Source organism: Lagenorhynchus albirostris, chromosome 16 (genome assembly GCF_949774975.1).
Source record: "Lagenorhynchus albirostris chromosome 16, mLagAlb1.1, whole genome shotgun sequence".
In the NCBI taxonomy this organism is placed as follows: Eukaryota; Metazoa; Chordata; class Mammalia; order Artiodactyla; family Delphinidae; genus Lagenorhynchus; species Lagenorhynchus albirostris.
The window spans coordinates 57,177,619-57,195,070 of NC_083110.1; the positions used below are offsets into that span (position 1 = coordinate 57,177,619).

The following is a 17,452-nucleotide window of genomic DNA, read 5'->3' on the forward strand; positions in this document are numbered from 1 at the left end:
TTGCGAGGGATAAAGGATGAATCCCCCAGACCTTCCCCAGGAGCTGGAGAGGGGTTGGAGGATCCTCCATCTTTTAATCTGTCGTCGGATTAAAACCTATAAAACCTCCGGATTTATAGGTTTTGTTCTGAGGCCACTGGGAGAAGAATTCGGGGTCTCAGAATCCAAATTCGGCCTGGGAATTAGAAAATGCAAGATAATTCCCGCGTCTGTCCATCTGTCTGTTTTCCTCCCAGGATTTGTGGGTCTGTGTATCACCTCCTGCTCTGGGCCTTCCATACTCCACCCCGTGCAACCGGAAGGCGGGGGGGGGCGGGGGTGCGGGGGAGAAATCTCCGGATCTTTGGCTTCTCTTTCTTTGCTTTTCCTTCAGATACCCTCAACGGCTTCCGCTGACTCTGAGAAATGTGCCCCAAGCTTTGAAGAACGGCCCTCACCCCCCTCAGAGTCCAGGACAGAAGGGGAAGGGGCTCTAAATGCATCTGACTCTGACACATTCCCTGGGTCAGAATTTCTCTCCAGGACACCCTGGAGTCAGGTGCCCTTCCTCTGCTTGAGGCCTTCCCTGAACTAATCCATCGGGCCCCAGTTTAGCTTCTCGCCAAGGCCTGCAAATTACTGAGACTGTGATGCCCCAAACTTGTGGGATCCTCCCTCGGCACCATCCCCGTATTCGGAGGCTTGACCCAGAGGTCTCATTCCCTCCCAGCTCTCACCCTCCGCGTTCAATCCGGAGCCCGTCTGGAGGGAAGGGAAGACCTGAAGAGGCCGAGGGCACCTGCTGCCAGCTGCGCAAGCGTTAATCCCACCCAGCCGTCCAGAGATCGAGATCCGATGAGGGGCGATAGAAACTGTCACGCGCTGGCAGCCTCACGAAGTGCGGAACGCGGTCTGGCCTGGCGGACTGGAACTCCTAGGTGAGACCCAGACCCGCCGGCTTCCTCCCCTAAAGTAGCGGGTGGCGGGGAGAGGTTGCGTTCTCGTTATGGGGACATAGAAATGTGGGTTCAGAGACTGAAGGGAGCCGGGACTGGGACCCGGAGAGGTGGTGCTTCCCCTGCGGTCCACGCTTACCCGCCTTGCTCCAGAGGCCTTAACAACGTCCCCAGAGGTTGCCAACCTCCTGGAATGGGGTAGGTGGGCTTGAAAGGACGCTGAATCTCCCTTTGGGCCTGCAGAGTCCCCTCAACAATCCGGGCCCTAGCTCCCCGTCCCTAGCAGTGCCAGCGCGGCGGGAGCTCCAAGGTCAGCGCGCTGGGACACGGGAAAGTGAGGGCCTGCCGAGTGGGTGGCCTGGGGCAAAATGAATCCAGGGTTCTGGGAGAAATTGGGAGAAGTGGAGGTTTGAATGACCGCCGCCCCAAGGTGCCCGTTTTCCAAGCTTCGGCACCACATGCTGCCAGGCCTCGGTGGGGTCGGGGGGGGCGGATAGAGCCCGCCCCTGAGAGTCCCCTCCCCCTCCCCGAGGCCGGAGGTACTACTGCTGCTTGATCAGACCTCATTTCCTGCGAAAATGGAGACATATCCAGGGTCCTTAATAAAGTGAATGACGAGGCTTCGGCTGTAATTGGGCTTCCGGTTGGTGGCTATTTCCTTAAACTGACAGTGGAAACAATGTAAAGCCACAGCGCCCAAATATAATTATATGATTATCAGAAAGAGGTGCAGGATGGATTTGCCCAGACCCGGAGGCGATCACCTGAGAAATGGGCACAAACGCTTACCCAGACCAAGGGACCCAGGAACCCCGGACCTCCACACCGACCCCACATCCAAGCGGGCGCCTCAGCAAGCTTTGGCTTCTCCTCCCATCCCGAGCCCCGCTCTGCCGCTGCCATAGGGAAACGCAGGGCCTTTATACGCTGGGGCGTGGGTGGGTCTTCTGCTTCTGAGAGGAGGAGGGTCCTCCAGTTCCGGGGGTGGGGGGCGGCCTGGCTGAGAGTCCCCGGACCGGTGCCCCGGACCGCGTACGCCGGCTGCATATTTCTATGCATAATCCGATTTTCTCCATGACTATTTAGTTAAACTCTTTTAACAACAGCTACATAATTAGAATTTGGATTCCCATTAATTTTCCCTGGGCCTCGAACCATTTTGCAGCTCACACTGGTAATTAATGCGATACATCACTAACTTTACCCAGCGCCGGCCAGCCGGGCTCAGATCGCTCGGCCCGCGCCTGGCACCCCTGTGCGGGTCCCTGACACTGGACCCGTCTTTCCGAGTGGGGGCCGTTTTCCTCCCTCCAAAGCCAAATGCCTCGGCCCGCGCAACCAAAGGCTTCTTTCCAGGAAATTTCACAATTAAAAATATTTATCGGGAGCAGATTTACGTTTCTGGGTTTCCAGTCTCGGGGCGTCTGGGTAGGCTATTAACAGTAATTAGCATCTTTTGCGCGTGCAGATTTACTTCGCTCATTGCCACATCACTCATCCCTAAAAGCCAGCGCAGGCGAAAACAGGCGCCGCCGCCAAAGCCGCTGCGAGAGCTACCGCCCCCGTCTGGGTCTGACTAGGGCTCCCCCGGCCCTGAGCCCCCGTACGCTGCCCGCTCCTAGTTAATCTGGCCGAACTGCTTGCTCCAGGCCCAGGAGACTGCGCGCCAAGCGAAAAGGTTCCCACCCTGGAGACGACTGACGCAAGGTCGACCTCAGGCGGCGGGGGAGAAGGCCCAAGCCAGGCTCTCCCCGCTGCCTGAGCCCACGGTCTGGACCCGAGGCTTCGCGACAATGCACTTGTGTGCGCGAGCGAGTAGGCCTGTCTGTATATGCAAGATCTCGTGCGCGCAAGTGCACGTGCATGTGGTTGTTAGTGCGCGTTCCTGAAAATGCACGAGGCGCGCGTGGAAAACGAGCGCCTCAGCCCCCACATTCAACAATCCCTTCCCAGGACCGCAGCTCAAATGCCAGTCCTAGGCCACTCAGCTAGGGCACTGAGGTTCAGAGGGAAACTCGGACCCCTACCTTGCCTTGATTTCCTTTCTACAGAGCCGGCCCCAGCCAGCCTGAGGGCCTGGAACGCGCAGCGCAGGGCGAGAGGGAAACTGGGAGGCCTGACGCCCGCTCACATCCGAGCGCAGGTTGCCTGGTGCTGGTGAGAGGCCGCCAGAGAGAGGGCAGGCGGAGCAGGGAGTCACTGAACAGCGGCTGGCAGGACCGCTGGGGGCGGCCGGAGAGGTGGGGACCAGGTGGGAATGGGGTGGGGGTGGGGGTGGGGGGGATGGGAATGGGGGGCGGGCCAAGGTGCAGAGTGGTGGTGGGAGAACCAGGGCCAGCAAGCGGCGCGGTGGCTCCCGAGCTCCCGGCCGAGGCACCCACTCCGGGTTGGTTATTAACGCGCTGGGAAGTCCTCGAGCCGCCCAACTTTCTTCTCTTTAATGAGCCTAGAAGAAGAGGCTGCCCTGAAGGGGTTTGTTCATTAAAGATGTAGCTGGAGGAATATTGTCTCATTAATTATCTGGTTTTAATTACACTCCTACCCTTTGAATCCAGAGATGGGAAAAGTTGATTCAGTGGCGCCGCCCCCTTTAGCTTAAAGAGTCGGGCGGGGCAAGGAGACCAGGAGGGGGCGGTGAGGACTGCGTGTGCCCGGGAAGATGTGAGCAGGCCTTTGGGGTGTATCTGCCTGCGAATCCCCACGCGACAGGGTTCTAAGCCTGGGGTGGTGTGTAGATGTGGCCTGCGTGTAGATCTGAAAATGTGCGTGTGTCTGAGTGTGTGTGACCACGTGCTCCTGAAAGGCCGCGTGGACGTGACTTGGGTGTCTATGTGTGCTCCCCGCCTGTGTGGGGTTCTGTGCGTCTGGGTGTGCTTGTGGGTAGCTGAGTGTGTCTATGGACAGGCCCGAGTGGGGGTCTAAGTGAACAGGAGTGTGACTTCTGCGTAGCAGTGTCTGCATGTGTCTAAGAGGGTGGCTTCCTGCCTGTCAGCTCAAGTGACAGTGGCTGACCGCGTCTCTGGATCTCTGCTGTGCCTGTATGTGGCCCCATGTCTATGTGTTGAGGGGGGATGCTTCATGGCTAGAGCCTCCCAGGAGCCAGGACCTTCTAAGGACATAGCTTGGTTCTCCAGGGTCCCCAGAGCTGGGGTGCCATCCAGAAACCCCAGTCCTTCTGGAAGGGGAGTTATTTAAAGGGGTGCCCGTCCCTGCCTCATCCCTTGTCAGGCCAGCTCGGCGCTAAAGCGGGGGCCGTTTTCCCTTTAAATTGCGGACACTTTGACAGGGGACATTAAGGACCCGGCTGCTCAGGCTGAGCAGATCATAAAACCGGACAGGCAATTTCTGCTCCCGCCAAATAGCCGGGCAAACTCGTTCTGCATCTTTGGTTTTAATGCACTAAACTGGCAGCTAAGCAGGGAGTGAGAAAGAGGGGGTGGGGAGCCCCCACATACACGGGCGCACACACCAGCACATGAACACGTGCAAACACCCCTTCACACCCTCTCACGACCCACGCCCCGCCCCGACCCCCCCACCGGTGGAATTATCAACTAGAATTTGATTAATATGCAAATCGCAGGCAAACAGCTCCATATAATTCTTTCAGTGGAGAGTAATTAATCACCAGTTAAAGCAAATTAATACATATATCAATTTTGTCAGAAACATGCTTAGTTCAATCGCCCGTAAAATTGAAGTTTGAAGTATTAAGAGGCTCTGCAGAAACGCCGGGACTAAAACTTTCAAATTGATCCTATTTAGTAATCAATCAGGCTCTCCCCTCAGGTTAATCTGCCTAATTTTTCATCTCAAATCATACACTTTACTGACACGCCATCTAGCAAACAGTCGATAAAAAGTTAACAAAAATGATAACGACTCCAGCCAGAGCCATGGTGCAGGGTGGGTGGGTGACGAGCAGCTTTGATTGCATTTCTGGGGCGGTTGGGGACTTGGGTTTTTCCTGGGCCAAAGGCTAGGAGTTCTCCCGGACAGCCTCAGCCTCCCTGCCTGCCACCCTTGTCTGTGATTTGCTACCCTCTATCGCTTTTGGATTCCTCTCAGAACGTCAGAACATTGGCAGCGTTTTCCCCAAAGTCGCCTAAACCAGCTAGCTCCCTCTCCACTCCTGTGGTTGCACAGAAAGTCTGGAAGCACGTGTGTGTGCTTGTGGTCATTGTGGGCTGTGCCTCTGTCACTGTGTCTGTATTGTGTGTATAACAGTGGGGATGGTGTAACCATTTAACAGCAAAGGTTTATCTGTTTAACTGTTGTGTGTGCTACTGGCTACCTATATTTCCATGAGTGTGCTGTGTCATATGTGTCCGCACTGTTTCTGGGCATTCTGTATGTCTGCATCACTGTGTATGTGTTTGGGGTTTCTGCATTGTGAGTCCGTGCAACTCAGTGCCTGCCCTTTGTGTTTGCATTGTTTCTCCGATGTCTGTGTGACACTGTGTGTCTGTATTGTGTGTGCCCTGGATTGGCCGTGGCAGTATCCCTCATCTACATGTGGGCATGTGGTCCCAGGGGGTCCTCAGGCAACCCGATCAATATGCCCCATCACAGACATCAGGAGAGAAGGAACAGTCCCTGTGGAGACGTAGGCACTTCACTGTGAGCAGCCTCTGAGACGTGGGAGGGGGTCACTCCTTCTCCACCCTACCCACTCTCCTAGCCTCTGTGTTGGGGGGTTGTTGGGGGGATGGGTAAGGAGGGGGAGGGAAGGCCTTTCTAGAGGAGACTCCCAGCCCTAGATCCCTCTCCACAGAGCCCTGGACCCACTGCTTCTGACTTGAGCCCTTGAATTTTGAACCCAGTTGGGTATAGGCATATATCCATGTATTCAGATGATACAACCACACCCAGATGCGGTGACAACTCATCTCATCTCTATCTACACATGCTCATAACTAAACCCACACAGGTCCCAGGATACTCACAGGTAGCTACTCTTCCTTCCCTATTGCATTCACACTCACTCACAAACAACTAGCCACATCCAGCTCTCCATAGGGAAACCTGCACATGTCCACATGCACACACCAGTGCACAGCAATCCCTGCACACACTCGAACATACACACACCAGATTCCAAAGCAGGTGGGACTCATTCACTCCCAACACTGCCGGCAGCATCACCCACCCACCATCCACCATGCACACCTGTGCACATTGCCATTTGTACCCTCCCCATTTGGGGCAGCGAGGAGCCCCTGCAGGGAGGAGTAACTTAGCTGGGGGAGGCTGGGACTTCTAGGGCAACGTGGGACTGGTACAGCCAAAGGTAGGTCTGCAAATTACACTAAGGTTCAGCCTGGGGACCAACTTTAATAGGAGAGGGCAGGCTGCATCCTAGCCATTACCCAAGAGCAAACAGAGGACAACCCCACCCCCCTTCAAAAGAAGCAGAGTCTGTGTCTATATAGTGTTTATTCACTGCCCCAACTGCCTTCAGAGTAGACTTAGGCTCAGGCTGAAGTTCTCCATCCCACTTTCTGCTCACTCCTCTCATAAGCCCCCCTCCCTTCCCATCATGTGCTCCACTCCACCCCCCACCATAAGTGTAAATTTGAGAATTTGAGTAGCCAGCTTGGTCAACCTGTTTGGAGCTAAGATTCTGGTTGTGTAGCTTCAGTTCCACATCAATGTTCATTCTCCCGGTTATCTTCTCACACCCGCTCCCTGCATACATCACACACCCCGGGGGGCATCACTCACCCGCTGGTCACACCCACCCCAGTGACAGCTTTACTTCTTTTCTGTCCATTGCACAAACTTAGTCACACCTAGTTTGCAACAATCAGTTATATGAACACAGCAGCACACACTCAGTCACCCCCAGTTGCACATGCTCCATTTCATCAATCAGCTGCACATGTCCAGTCTCTCAGTTGCACACACTTTCCTGACACACTCAGTTGATGCTGGAGAACTTGGCCACACACACACACACACCCTCAGCCCCAAGGTCTCTCTCTGGACTGGCACCTGTTAGGCGGAGACAAGGTAACTTGCTGATGGCAGCCCTGGATCTGGAAATGCAGAGCTGGGGCCCCAGGAAAACTCAGGGTGGGAATTCTCCATCCCGAGTATTGCTCCCCCCCTCATACACATGCACCAGGCCTAGGACCACCACCTTCCTTTGCTCTAGTCCCAGGAGCCTCATCCGTGGGAGACACAGCCTGTGGACCCATCCGGGATCAGGCTCCCAGCTCCCCCAGGCCTGCTAACCTCTGCCCAAGACCTCATTCGTGCACATGCACAGTCTAGGGAGGCACCCATTTTGCACACAAACCAACCATCCACAGTTCTACAGCCCAACCATCACTACCCAGCACACCCACAGTTCTAACCTGGACTCACACCACCCGCAGCCGGCCAGGGGACTCTCCACTTTACCACAGTGGCTTCCAACCTGCTGACCCTCGTGACGCCAGTTTGCTCAGGTTCCAGGTCCCCTCTCCCTCGTCTTGCAGTCCCTGCCCCTGTCCATTCTGGGTCCCTTATCTAGTCACTCCCCTACACCTCATGCTCCCTTAGGCCTCTTCCCAGGTGTGTGTGTGTTGGAGGAACATCCGTATTCTCGGCACAAACCGCTTTCTGGGCCGCGAGAAAGAGTGGTTGGTTGTTGGAGTAGGAAGCAAAATCAAGGTACCCTGGGTTCCAACAGCAGGAGACATGCAGGGCGATGTGAGTGGACTTCCCTGGACCTGGAGGCTCCGAAGGGTGGGGAGGAGGGGGTCCCCGCGGCGACTGGCAGGGGCGGAGGGGAGGCGCGCGGCCCCAGCCCGTCCCTTTCAGGGGGGACTCATGCATCAAACTTCAATTTTCCGGACGATTGAATTAGTGATTTTTTTTCTCCTGAACTAAAATACACTTAAGTCTTTGGGATTAATTACCACGTTCTGGTCCCTCAGACTGGAGTATTACTTATCGGAGCTGCGTCTGACACCGGCCCGACACCTCGTAAAGTAAGGAACTGCGCCTCCTGGCCTCACCAGGCGCCGCCCGCAGGACCCCGGGTCGGAGAAGGCGGAGCAGGGAAAGCCGAGCCAGCCGGATCGTGGGGCCAGGCCCAGCCCGTCCGCGCCCCGCGGGGTCCCGGGCCGGGAGAGCAGAACCTGCCCGCGTCCTGGGACTTGGCAAAAAGGGCCGAGGCCCCGGACCCAACCGGGAAGGAAGAGGCAGAGCTGGGCCGCTTCTCTTGGGCAGCCGGGAACCGAAAGCGGGTCTGCAGAGAGGCTAGATTCCTGAGCACGCAGGCCTGCGACGGCCCCAGGCTATAAAGTAACTCCGCCACAGGGCTGGAGGCCAGGAGGGTCCCAAACCTTAACGAACCTCGCCCTGAGAATGGGCGCAGGGCCCACAGACCCTCACACGATCCACGCCACACTTGTACATACACTCACACTCGGAGAACAAACACGTAATGCACACGTCCGGCTCCCACGGAGCGCACACATGCAGTGCACACACCACGCACAGCCGCACCCGAGGCAGGCCCGGCGGGCGCCTGTTAGGAGACCAGGGCCTGCACTTGGATTCGAGGCCCTCTTCCATCACAGGTCCCCGCTGAAGCACCCGAAGCGTGGCTAAGGCCATCCCAGCGCCCTGGGCGGCGTACGGGTAGCTGCTCTCATCAGAGCCGGGATTGCCTGGGAGAGGGTGGGCGAGAGCCCAGGCCTCCCTGGACCCCCAACTCCTCGCTCCCATCTCCAGACAAGCCCTTCAGCCCTTGCCCTCAGTCGTCGCCGCCTCCCTGCGCGATGGGGCCGGGAAACTAGACCCGCGCCGCGTTGCCCGCTCGGACCGAGTCGGGATGCCACGGCCACATGCGCTGTCGGCCGGGTTCCGGAAGCCCACCGGCAGCGTGGCGGAGGCATCGAATCCAGCACAGACGAGAAGACTGCGGGGCGGCTGGAATCCGCTTCCCAAAAGGTGTGGGACCCAGCGCGGCGCGCTCTCTCCAGGGCTCCTTGGGGTCAAGCCCTGGGCTCCACGTTCGCCTCTCTCCCCTTCCCTCCGACGACGGTGCGGTCCCTCCTTCTGCCCGCCCTCGTTCTGGCCTTATAGAAACAACGAATTCCTCCTCATCTTTCAAGGCCTGGGTCCAAAGCCACCTCCTCCGTGAAGCCTGCACTACCCCGGGCCCTAAGTCGGTTCTCTGGGCTCTGCAAAGGGCACTTCCCTGTCCCTCGGTCCAGGTCTCCTATCTGCGCTGGGGTGCGGCGGGTCTCGTCTGCTAGACTGGGAGCTCCTTGAGGGTAGGAACTGGATCTGATTCGTTTCCATTTCCCCAGCCCCCAGCGTGGCCTGGCGCAGAAAAGAGGCACAACAAACATTTGCTGAATTGAATGGATTGCCCCCTTTATTTTATTAATCCTTCCCCTTCCTTCTTTCCTTCCTTCTTTTCCTTCTTCCTTCCTCCCTCATTACTTTTTATTTCTTGGTTATATTCAATTGTCATGTTTTTCAGGCTCATTAAATCCATTTAGAGACAAAAGAATAAAAGGCAGAAGGGGAAGGAGGGGGAGGAGGGAAGGGGGAGGGGATGGGAGGGGAGGCCAGAGAAGCAAACAAATAACCCGCTTTAACTAGACGGGCGGATAAATGGCCCCGTTTCTCCTCAGCCCCGATGCGCCTGCTTAGCTGCGCGCCCCGCGGGCTCTTCAGCTCGGGTGGGCTCAGCCCCGGGGCCGCCGCCCCCAGCCCGAAGGGACCCAGCAGGGTCCGGCCCGGGGCCGCGAAGCGGGCAGCGGCCTGAGGTGCCAGGGCCGCTTCATTGGGATTCATGGGCGTGTTGGGCGGGCGGCCCCGGGCTCAGGGCGCGGGGCGGGGGCCGGGCGGGGGCGGGGTGCGCACAGCGAGCGCAGATGCCCAAGTGACCGCCGCGCCGCGGTCCCTGCGCCGCCTTTGTGCCGGGGAGGCGCGCGCGGGGACCTAATCCATCAAATTGTCTACAAATTGTGAAGAAAATTCAAAAACCATATGGTCGCCAGCGCCGGCGCGCTCTGGGCTGCGGAGGGCCGTGGCCGTGCCCGCACCCGGAGCCGCGGGGGGCTGGGCCCGGCTATTGTCGCCTGTCAGCGGCCGCCCGGGTCCATTCGTCCCGGCCTTCATGGTCCGCGCTCCGAATTACAGACCCATCCATCCTGAGAGGGCGATTTATGTCGCTCGGGAGGAACCGGCCGCACGCCGGCCCCGCTGCCCGGCCGCCTCTTTCCTTCTTTCGTTCCCGCCTCTCTTCTCTCCCTTCTCCCCATTCCACTTTTCTCCCTCTGTCTCTGTCTCTGTTTCTGTCTCTCTCTTTGTAGCTTTTCCTCTTTCTCTTTCTCCTCCGTCTCTGTGGGTCTCCACTTTCTCGCTCTGCTTTTGAAGTGTTCTGTTGTCTTTTCTTCTATTTCTCTCTCTTCGTTTCCTCGTGGACTCGCACGTTCCCGATTCAGGCCCCGGGGCCCCATCGCCTGCCCGAGACCAGATGCACACTTCTCACATCAATTTTGCTTAGAAAGAGAGCCGAGTGGCCTGGAGGCGGGACCCTCCTCTAGTGACAGCGGCCACTCGCCAGCCCAGCGACAACAAAAGCCCAGAAAGAAACCCGCTCCGTTCGGAAAAGTAAAAGCTGCCTGTGTTCCTGCCCCAGCCGCCCTCGGGGTGCGGGGACTCCCCCAGAGTCCTTGGGAGATTGATGTCTCTGTCCCCAGCCGGGTTCGGGGCCCAGAATTTGTGAACGTTACCAGAAATCCACCACAACTCTCAGATGCTTCGGGCTCACATCTTCCAGTGCCCGTGTGAGTAATTCAGCCTGCCCTTGGTGCCTTTGGCCTCATTTTCCTCCCTCACCCAAGGGTGAGGCCCTCTGGCGAACCGAAGCTTGGGGAGCTCTCAGGCTCCAGTCCGCTGCCCGACTGAGCTATATACCACACCCAAGGCTTAGCCGGTGTCCCGGGGAGCGCAGGAAGAATGCCCTTGGGTCCCGGCTGGGATGCACGAACCCCACGGCAAGTCCCCCCCCCCACCTAGCCTTTGCCCCATACAAATTAATTTTGCACCCGTGGCGCCCTCAAAGTACGCACACGTTTTCTCCCAGCATTGTACGCCTCTCTTTTTACCCGGACCTGGCGAAGCCCGCTTCTCTCGCCCCCGCACCATTTGGTAGCTGCCACGTGTTTGTGGGCAAGAAGCGCCTCCTCCCTCTCACTAATTCCCCCTCACCCCTCATTCTCACGCCTGCCCTGAAACTCCTCCAAATCTCCAAGGCCTGGGCAGCCGGCGACCAGCAGCGGCGAGACACCGAGCCTGACGCGGCTTCACTGAATAAGGTCCACTCGTTCAGACACGGTCACCGCCGGTTCTAGTAAAATGGCAAAGACTTTATTTATCGGAGAAAGAGGCCTTGGGTACAGTCCGGGGAGGAGAGGGCAGGGCAGGAGCAGGGGAGTGGCACGCGGGACCCACCCTCATCCAGGCACCCTCGTCTGGCCAAGTCAAGCTAGGAGCAGGGCGTTGGATACCACAAGACAGACCCAGAGCTGTGGAGGAGGTGGCGCGAGGGCTTAGGTCGGCCTCGTCTCAGTCTCTGTCACATGCAAAAAAATTCTAAAAAGAGTAAAAAATAATTCTTGGACTTTGGGTTCTGTTTTCGTTGGTTGGTTGATTGGTTGGTTGTTGGATTTCCCCCTGCTTTGTCCCTAAGACCCGGACCCCAATAGTCAGTCCCAGGCAACCGGGAGAGGGTGGGGAGGAATCTTAAAAATAGCATTACTGGGCATTAGGAGGCAGAAATGGCATCGAAAACAGACTTCTCTCGCTGGGGGGGAGGGGGAAACATCGATTTGAAACTCGCAAGTCAAGACCCGGTTGCCCCCCTCAGCCCCTTCCCAGGTGTGTGTGGGGGAATAAAGGCAGAAGGAAATAAAAGAAATCAACTGCAATAGGCCTAGGGAGGTGAGGAGGGAGAGGGCCGGTGCATTCGCCACATGCAGAGAAAAATCAAAAAGTCGGGGCGGCCCCTCCTCCAGACCTCGAGGTTAAGTGTTCATTACCCTCGATTCTGTCTCGCCCTCAGCAAACCCGGCAGCCTGAGCTTTGAGAACATGGAAACTCCGAGATTTTAAAAAATAAAAGAAAGAAAGAAAAAAGTCAGGCTGCGGTGGGAAGAACCCAGTATATAGGTTTAAATATTTATACAGAAGCCATACAGAATTGCACGGCGAGGGCTCCCGGGGCAGCGGAGGCCACGCGCGGCGGCCGGCTTGCCCGGCCATCCCAGGTTTATTGCTTCGAGAGGAAAGAGGAGGCTGCCGGGAGCCGAGTCCAGGCCAGGGACAGGGGAGAAGGCGGGAGTTGCAGAGGAGGTCCCAGCTCCCCTTGGCGGTCCTGTCCGGGAGGTGGCGGGCAAAGAGCGCTAGGAGCCCGGGGCTGCGGAAGATGCTGGGCGCCGCTCAATCGTCCACGTCGATCTCTTCGTCTTCCTCGTCCTCTGAGCAGTCCTGGCTGCTGGCCGGCTGGTCCGTGAGCGGGGAGGCGGGCGAGAGCTGCAGGGGCCCGGCGCCCGGGGCCTGCGGGGCGCCTGGGGGGAGTGCCGGAGAGCCAGGCCTTGACTTAGCCCTGCCGCAGCCGCCGCCGCCGCCGCCGCCGCCGCCGCCCGCAGCCTCCGAGTTCTGCTCGAGTTCGGCCAGCGCCACGATGTCCATCTGCCCGCTGGGGCCCAGTTTCTTGGCGGACTCCACGTCGGCCTTCATCTCCTCCAGGTCCCGTTTGAGCTTGGCACGCCGATTCTGGAACCAGGTGATGACCTGAGCATTGGTGAGGCCCAGCTGCTGCGCAATTTGGTCGCGATCGGCGGGGGACAGGTACTTCTGGTAGAGGAAACGCTTCTCCAACTCGTAAATCTGGTGGTTGGTGAAGGCCGTGCGCGACTTTCGCCGCTTCTTGGGGGTCTGCCGCTGCCCAAAGATGGTCATCCCGTCGCGGCCTGAGAGGAAACCAAAGTATAGGCTTGCGCCAGAGGAGAGGAGACCCCACCCCGGTCCTTACTCACTCCACCTAGACCCATCCGGCCTGCAGTCTGCCGCTGTTCCCTTCTAGGATTAGATTCGGCCACCCGGACTAGGCCAAGCCTAGGCTATGGCAAGCCCCCTTCCCCCAGCTCTCATCTACCGGAAGTCCCTAGGAAAAATTGTTTTGGTCTCTGCCGCTTCACCTGAGAGTTGGTTTGAAAGACCCGAGGTCGCTAGAACATGAGAGCCAGACAGGGACGCCCTGCCTGGGAGTGAATGTTGGCTCTCCACCTCGTCGCAATCAGCCCTGCTCTACCCCTACCCAAAAGGTCCCAGCAAAGGCTCTCCATTCCCCACCCCAGGAACAGGGCTAGCAGTACCCAGGCCACCGAGAACGAGAGGGAGTTAAGCAGAGCAGGCAGACTGCAGAGAGATCTTGGGTTCCTGCCTCCCCTCCGCGGTCACTCGACTCTGGCCTATCCAGAGGCCCTTGGAAATAGGGTTTGGGTCCTGTCCCATGCATCTCCACTCCCAGCGGCAGCGGCTTGGGCTGGAGGGCCCAGACAGCCGGCGCGGGAGGGGGCGGCCAGAGGCAGAGAGCACTAAGCGTGGGACACATTGAGCCGGGAGCCTGGTGCTGGGCGCCGGGGAACCCAGTGGCGGCGCCTACCTTCGGCTGCCTGCAGGACGCTGACCTCCAGCCCCTTAAAAGTCTTGCTGGCGAGCTCCTCCAGCGCGCACAGCGGCGAGGTCTGCGAGAGCAGCGCGCGGCCCGCCAGGGGCAAGCCGCCCGGAGCGTGCTTGTCCGCGGCCGCCAGCAGGTGCGCCGCCCCGCACAGCGAGTAACTTCTCCGCACAGACGGCTTGTTGAGGATGTCCTCGATGCTGAACGGCGTCAGCGGTTTGTTGGAGTTGGCGGGAGGCGGCAGGTGGTCCAGCGGGCTGCGCCGCCTCTCCTCCCCCGGCGCCGCCTTGCTGTCCTCCTTGGAAGTCATCTCGGCCTCGTTTGGGGGCCCGGCCGGGGCGGCTCGGGCCTCGGGGACCCAGCCCGCGGGCAGCTCGGGCGCCGGGAGGCGCGGGCGGGCGGCAGGCGGGAAGGAGGCCGCGCCCGGCAGCGCGCGGGCCGGGCTCGGGGCCGATTAGCGCAGCGGCAGAGGCGAGCACAGCCGCACGGGGCCCCAGGAGGAGGGCGCTGACGCGGGCGCTACCGCCGCCGGGGCTTCCAGCAATCCGGGGCGCGAGCCGGGGCGCGCCGCGCGGGGCTCCAGTTTCGCCAGCCCCGGTGCTATTTAAAGGTGTCAGGTGGCTCCGCGGCGGCTCCTGGCCCCGGGTCCTGGCGGCGGCAGTTGGAAGAGCCGAGGCGAGGGCGCCGATCCCGTACTGCGAGGGGAGGCGGAGAGATGGGGCAATTGACTATTGCTAACAAGTTAGCCTTGATCGAGGAGTAATCAATTATCTGCAGCGGCACTTCTCTCTCTCTTTCTCTCTTTCTCTCTGTCTTTCTCCTCTCTTCTTTCTCTCTGTTCTCTCTCCTTTTCTCTCTCTCTCCCTCTCTCCCTCCCTGTCTCCCTCTCTCTCCCTCTCTCTCTTCCTCTCTCTCTCCCTCTCTCTCTCCCTCTCTCTCTCCCTCCCTCTCTCTTCTCTGCTCCCCCCGTCTCTCTCCTTCTCTCCCTCTCCCTCGTCCTCTTTCACTCTCTGTCCAATGCAGGCAGCTCTAAGTTGGGAAGCTCATTAATTAGCGGGCCTGGGGTAGGAGGAGCCGGCTGGAATTAGCCTGCCTAATGCGCCTGTCAGTCCCGGCGCTGCGCCGCGCTCGGCCCGAGCTGTTTGTAAATTACATTAGCGGCTCCTTTATTGCACCCGAACCACCGGCGACTGAAAAGCCGCCGCCCCCACCCCAAACTGTGAGTCGCGCTCCCGGCGTATCCGCCTCCCGCCGGCCTGGCTGTGATGGCAGCGCTGGCCCGGAGGTCTCAGGCTCTCCAACCCGGGATTTGGCGCCGGAGAAGCGCGGCAGGAGCCCATCCGGGGAGGTATGCAGCCGCCGCGCGGGCCAGGTAAGACCAGGAGCCTGGGTGGGCCCCGTCGCCGCCCAGAGCGGACTTTGCCGGGCTGAGATCAAGGACCCAGCGCCCCTACCCCTAGATCCACTTGCCCCTCACCCACGGCCTTGGGCAACGCGCCTGGGGAGAAGGAATCTGCAGCCCTCGGGTTGGCCCGCGGGAGGTCCAAGGAGGCTCTGCAGCCCTCGGTGAGGCGACACAGGACACAGGGGTGGGGGATCCCAGGGGTTGGGAGAGGAGGCCAGTCAGAGGACACAGCCTTCCCCAACCGAGAGGTGGAGGGGGGGAGTTGTTGGTGGCCCTAGGCACCTCTTCCCCCGCCTGAGCCTGAAGCGACAGCCTTACCTCCTCCGGCAATCTTGCACACTCTTCTCAGGCCGCGGCTCTCCGGGCCAGCTGGGGCCACGGCCCGCCTGGTGACCGGCGTCCGACCGTGGTAGCCGGACCGGGTGCCGGGGCTAACGGGGCAGGCTCAGGGCCTCCCCGCTGAGCTCTGCCCGGCCCCGGCCGGGGCCCCGCTGCCGGCCCCGCCCAGCCCAGCGCCCGGCTTGAGTGCACCGCCAGGCCGACTCCAGCTGTTCCGGATGCGTGGCGGGGGCCCGGAGGGGGCCGGGCCACGGATGGGGCTGCGATCTCAGGAACCCGCAGGGAGAGGCATTCGAGTCCGACTGGGCACTGGGAACCCTACGGCCCGAACTCTGTGCATATCAGGCGAGCATTTATGTGTGTATTTGAATGTGTTTATGTTTTTGAATATGTATATTTGTGTGTGATTCTCCATGTGTTTATTTGTGTAAACGTATGTGAACCTGTGGGTATTTTGGTGGCTTGAACCCCTACCTATGTCTTTCATTCCCCTGAGGCACCCAAGGGGGCTATGTCCCCAGTTTTTGATGTTTTTTTTCTCTTGAGTCCCTCCTTTGGTTTGCGTGGGGCCACCTGCCCTGCCACCCTAATTTTCCATTTCCACCCCTGTAGGAAGGAGGGGAGGAGGAGGGAGGTTGTAGCAAGGGAGGAAGAGCTGTTCCCTCCCCACATACAGCCCCAGCCCTTTCCCTTGCTTTGTTTGTAAACTCCTGGGCAGGCAGTGCAGTCTGGCAGCCCTGCTTGGTCTAGAGAAGGCCCTAGAGAGGCCAGTGCAGAGGACTGTGGCCCAGCGCAGAGGTTGGGGTGGGAAGAATAGGACCTCTTGGACTTCTTGCCCCTTCATACCTGCTCCAGAGAGCAAACCAAGCTGGGCTGTGGGGCAGGGGACAAGTTCTCTTCCTTGATGCCTCTAGCATAGGGTCCTCTGAGCATCAGAGATCAGTTTCTTTATCTCCCGGTTAGTTATTCATTTGGAACAAGGCTTGCAGCTCTCCAGAGTAAAAGGGGACAGTGTAGGGAGAGAAGATTCTTGTTTGGGACCTCAGTGCCTGCCCCAGGCCTGCTTGGCAGTGTTGGGAAGATCTACTTATCCTCTTCTGCATCTTTGCCCTGCATTTTGGGGGGGGAGGACAGGTGCTTTAGAAGCAGGAACGGTGAGAATGTTCCCCCAGAGCTGCAGAACTATCCCCAAGGCAGGCTTGTCTCTGATGCATTAGTGCTGATCTGGAAGCCATGAGGTGAGACTGGGCCTGGAGTCGGAGTCCAGAGATGGTGGAGAGGGATCTGAAGAAGAGGGCTCCAGGGAGCTGAACCCTGCTAGGTTGGAAGCTCTGGGACCAAAAGGGGTCTGCTCCCTCCTCTCACTTCCTGCTCTCAGGATCTCACCTCAGCCTCTGGCCCACAGCCCTTTCCTGCCATAACCCCCAAAGCCCTGACCCAGAGCCTCAGGCAAGCCATATCCCCCATGCTAGCAGAGGAGGCCCTTCCAGATCAGGAAATAGGGACTCTTTGGTCCCCATCCTCCTGAGGAGCTCCCATAATACCCCTCCTCCCCCATTTTTCCAGTCTGTTCCTGTCTCCACACCTGATATTGGTCGGCAAGACAGGATCTTAAGGACAACCCTGCTGTTACCCATCTCCCAGTCCCTCAGGAACAGCAGAGCTCAGGATTATTGTGAGGCTGCCAGGAAGGTGAGAAAAGTGAATTGGGGAGCGGAGGGGTGGTAGCATAGAATTCCTCCACTGGAGCCCTGGTTCCCTGGACCTTTAGTCTCTGGCCACATTGTGTCAAAGTGGACAGGACAGTCCACAATCATCTGCTACATTACCCCTTCCACCCATCATTGTCAAATCTCTCCTTCTCTTCCTAGCAGGCACCTGCCGCCCAATCCCAAGGTTTTGGGTTTTTTGGTCTATTTGGTTGTGCTCTCCGCTGGCCAAACAGCTCTGGCCAGCATAGTTGGGGAATCAGGGGGCACATGGTGTCACCTGCCTGTTTTGTTGTTTAGGGCCCCCTACCTCCATCACCCCATCCAGATTATCTTTAAAAACCAGCCCAGCTGCCACACTGATGTTTTTC

At 58.8% G+C, this 17,452-nt stretch overlaps 1 protein-coding gene across 2 annotated transcripts; it reads right to left on the bottom strand.

Annotated features, from left to right (window-relative positions):
* Positions 1-11,293: 11,293 nt before the first annotated feature.
* On the bottom strand, positions 11,294-15,541 carry LBX1 (ladybird homeobox 1). 2 transcript variants are annotated; one of them, XM_060126367.1, is made up of 3 exons: positions 15,352-15,541; positions 13,614-14,323; positions 11,294-12,918 (listed from the first exon to the last, which is right to left on the bottom strand). In XM_060126367.1, the coding sequence occupies exons 2-3, from the start codon at positions 13,936-13,938 to the stop codon at positions 12,386-12,388; spliced, it is 858 nt and encodes a 285-aa protein (XP_059982350.1). In that variant the 5' UTR covers positions 13,939-14,323; positions 15,352-15,541; the 3' UTR covers positions 11,294-12,385. The 2 variants fall into 2 exon arrangements, with proteins under 2 accessions (XP_059982350.1, XP_059982351.1); XM_060126368.1 differs by lacking the exon at positions 15,352-15,541 and having other exon boundaries at positions 13,614-14,495.
* Between the last annotated feature and the right edge of the window lie 1,911 nt (positions 15,542-17,452).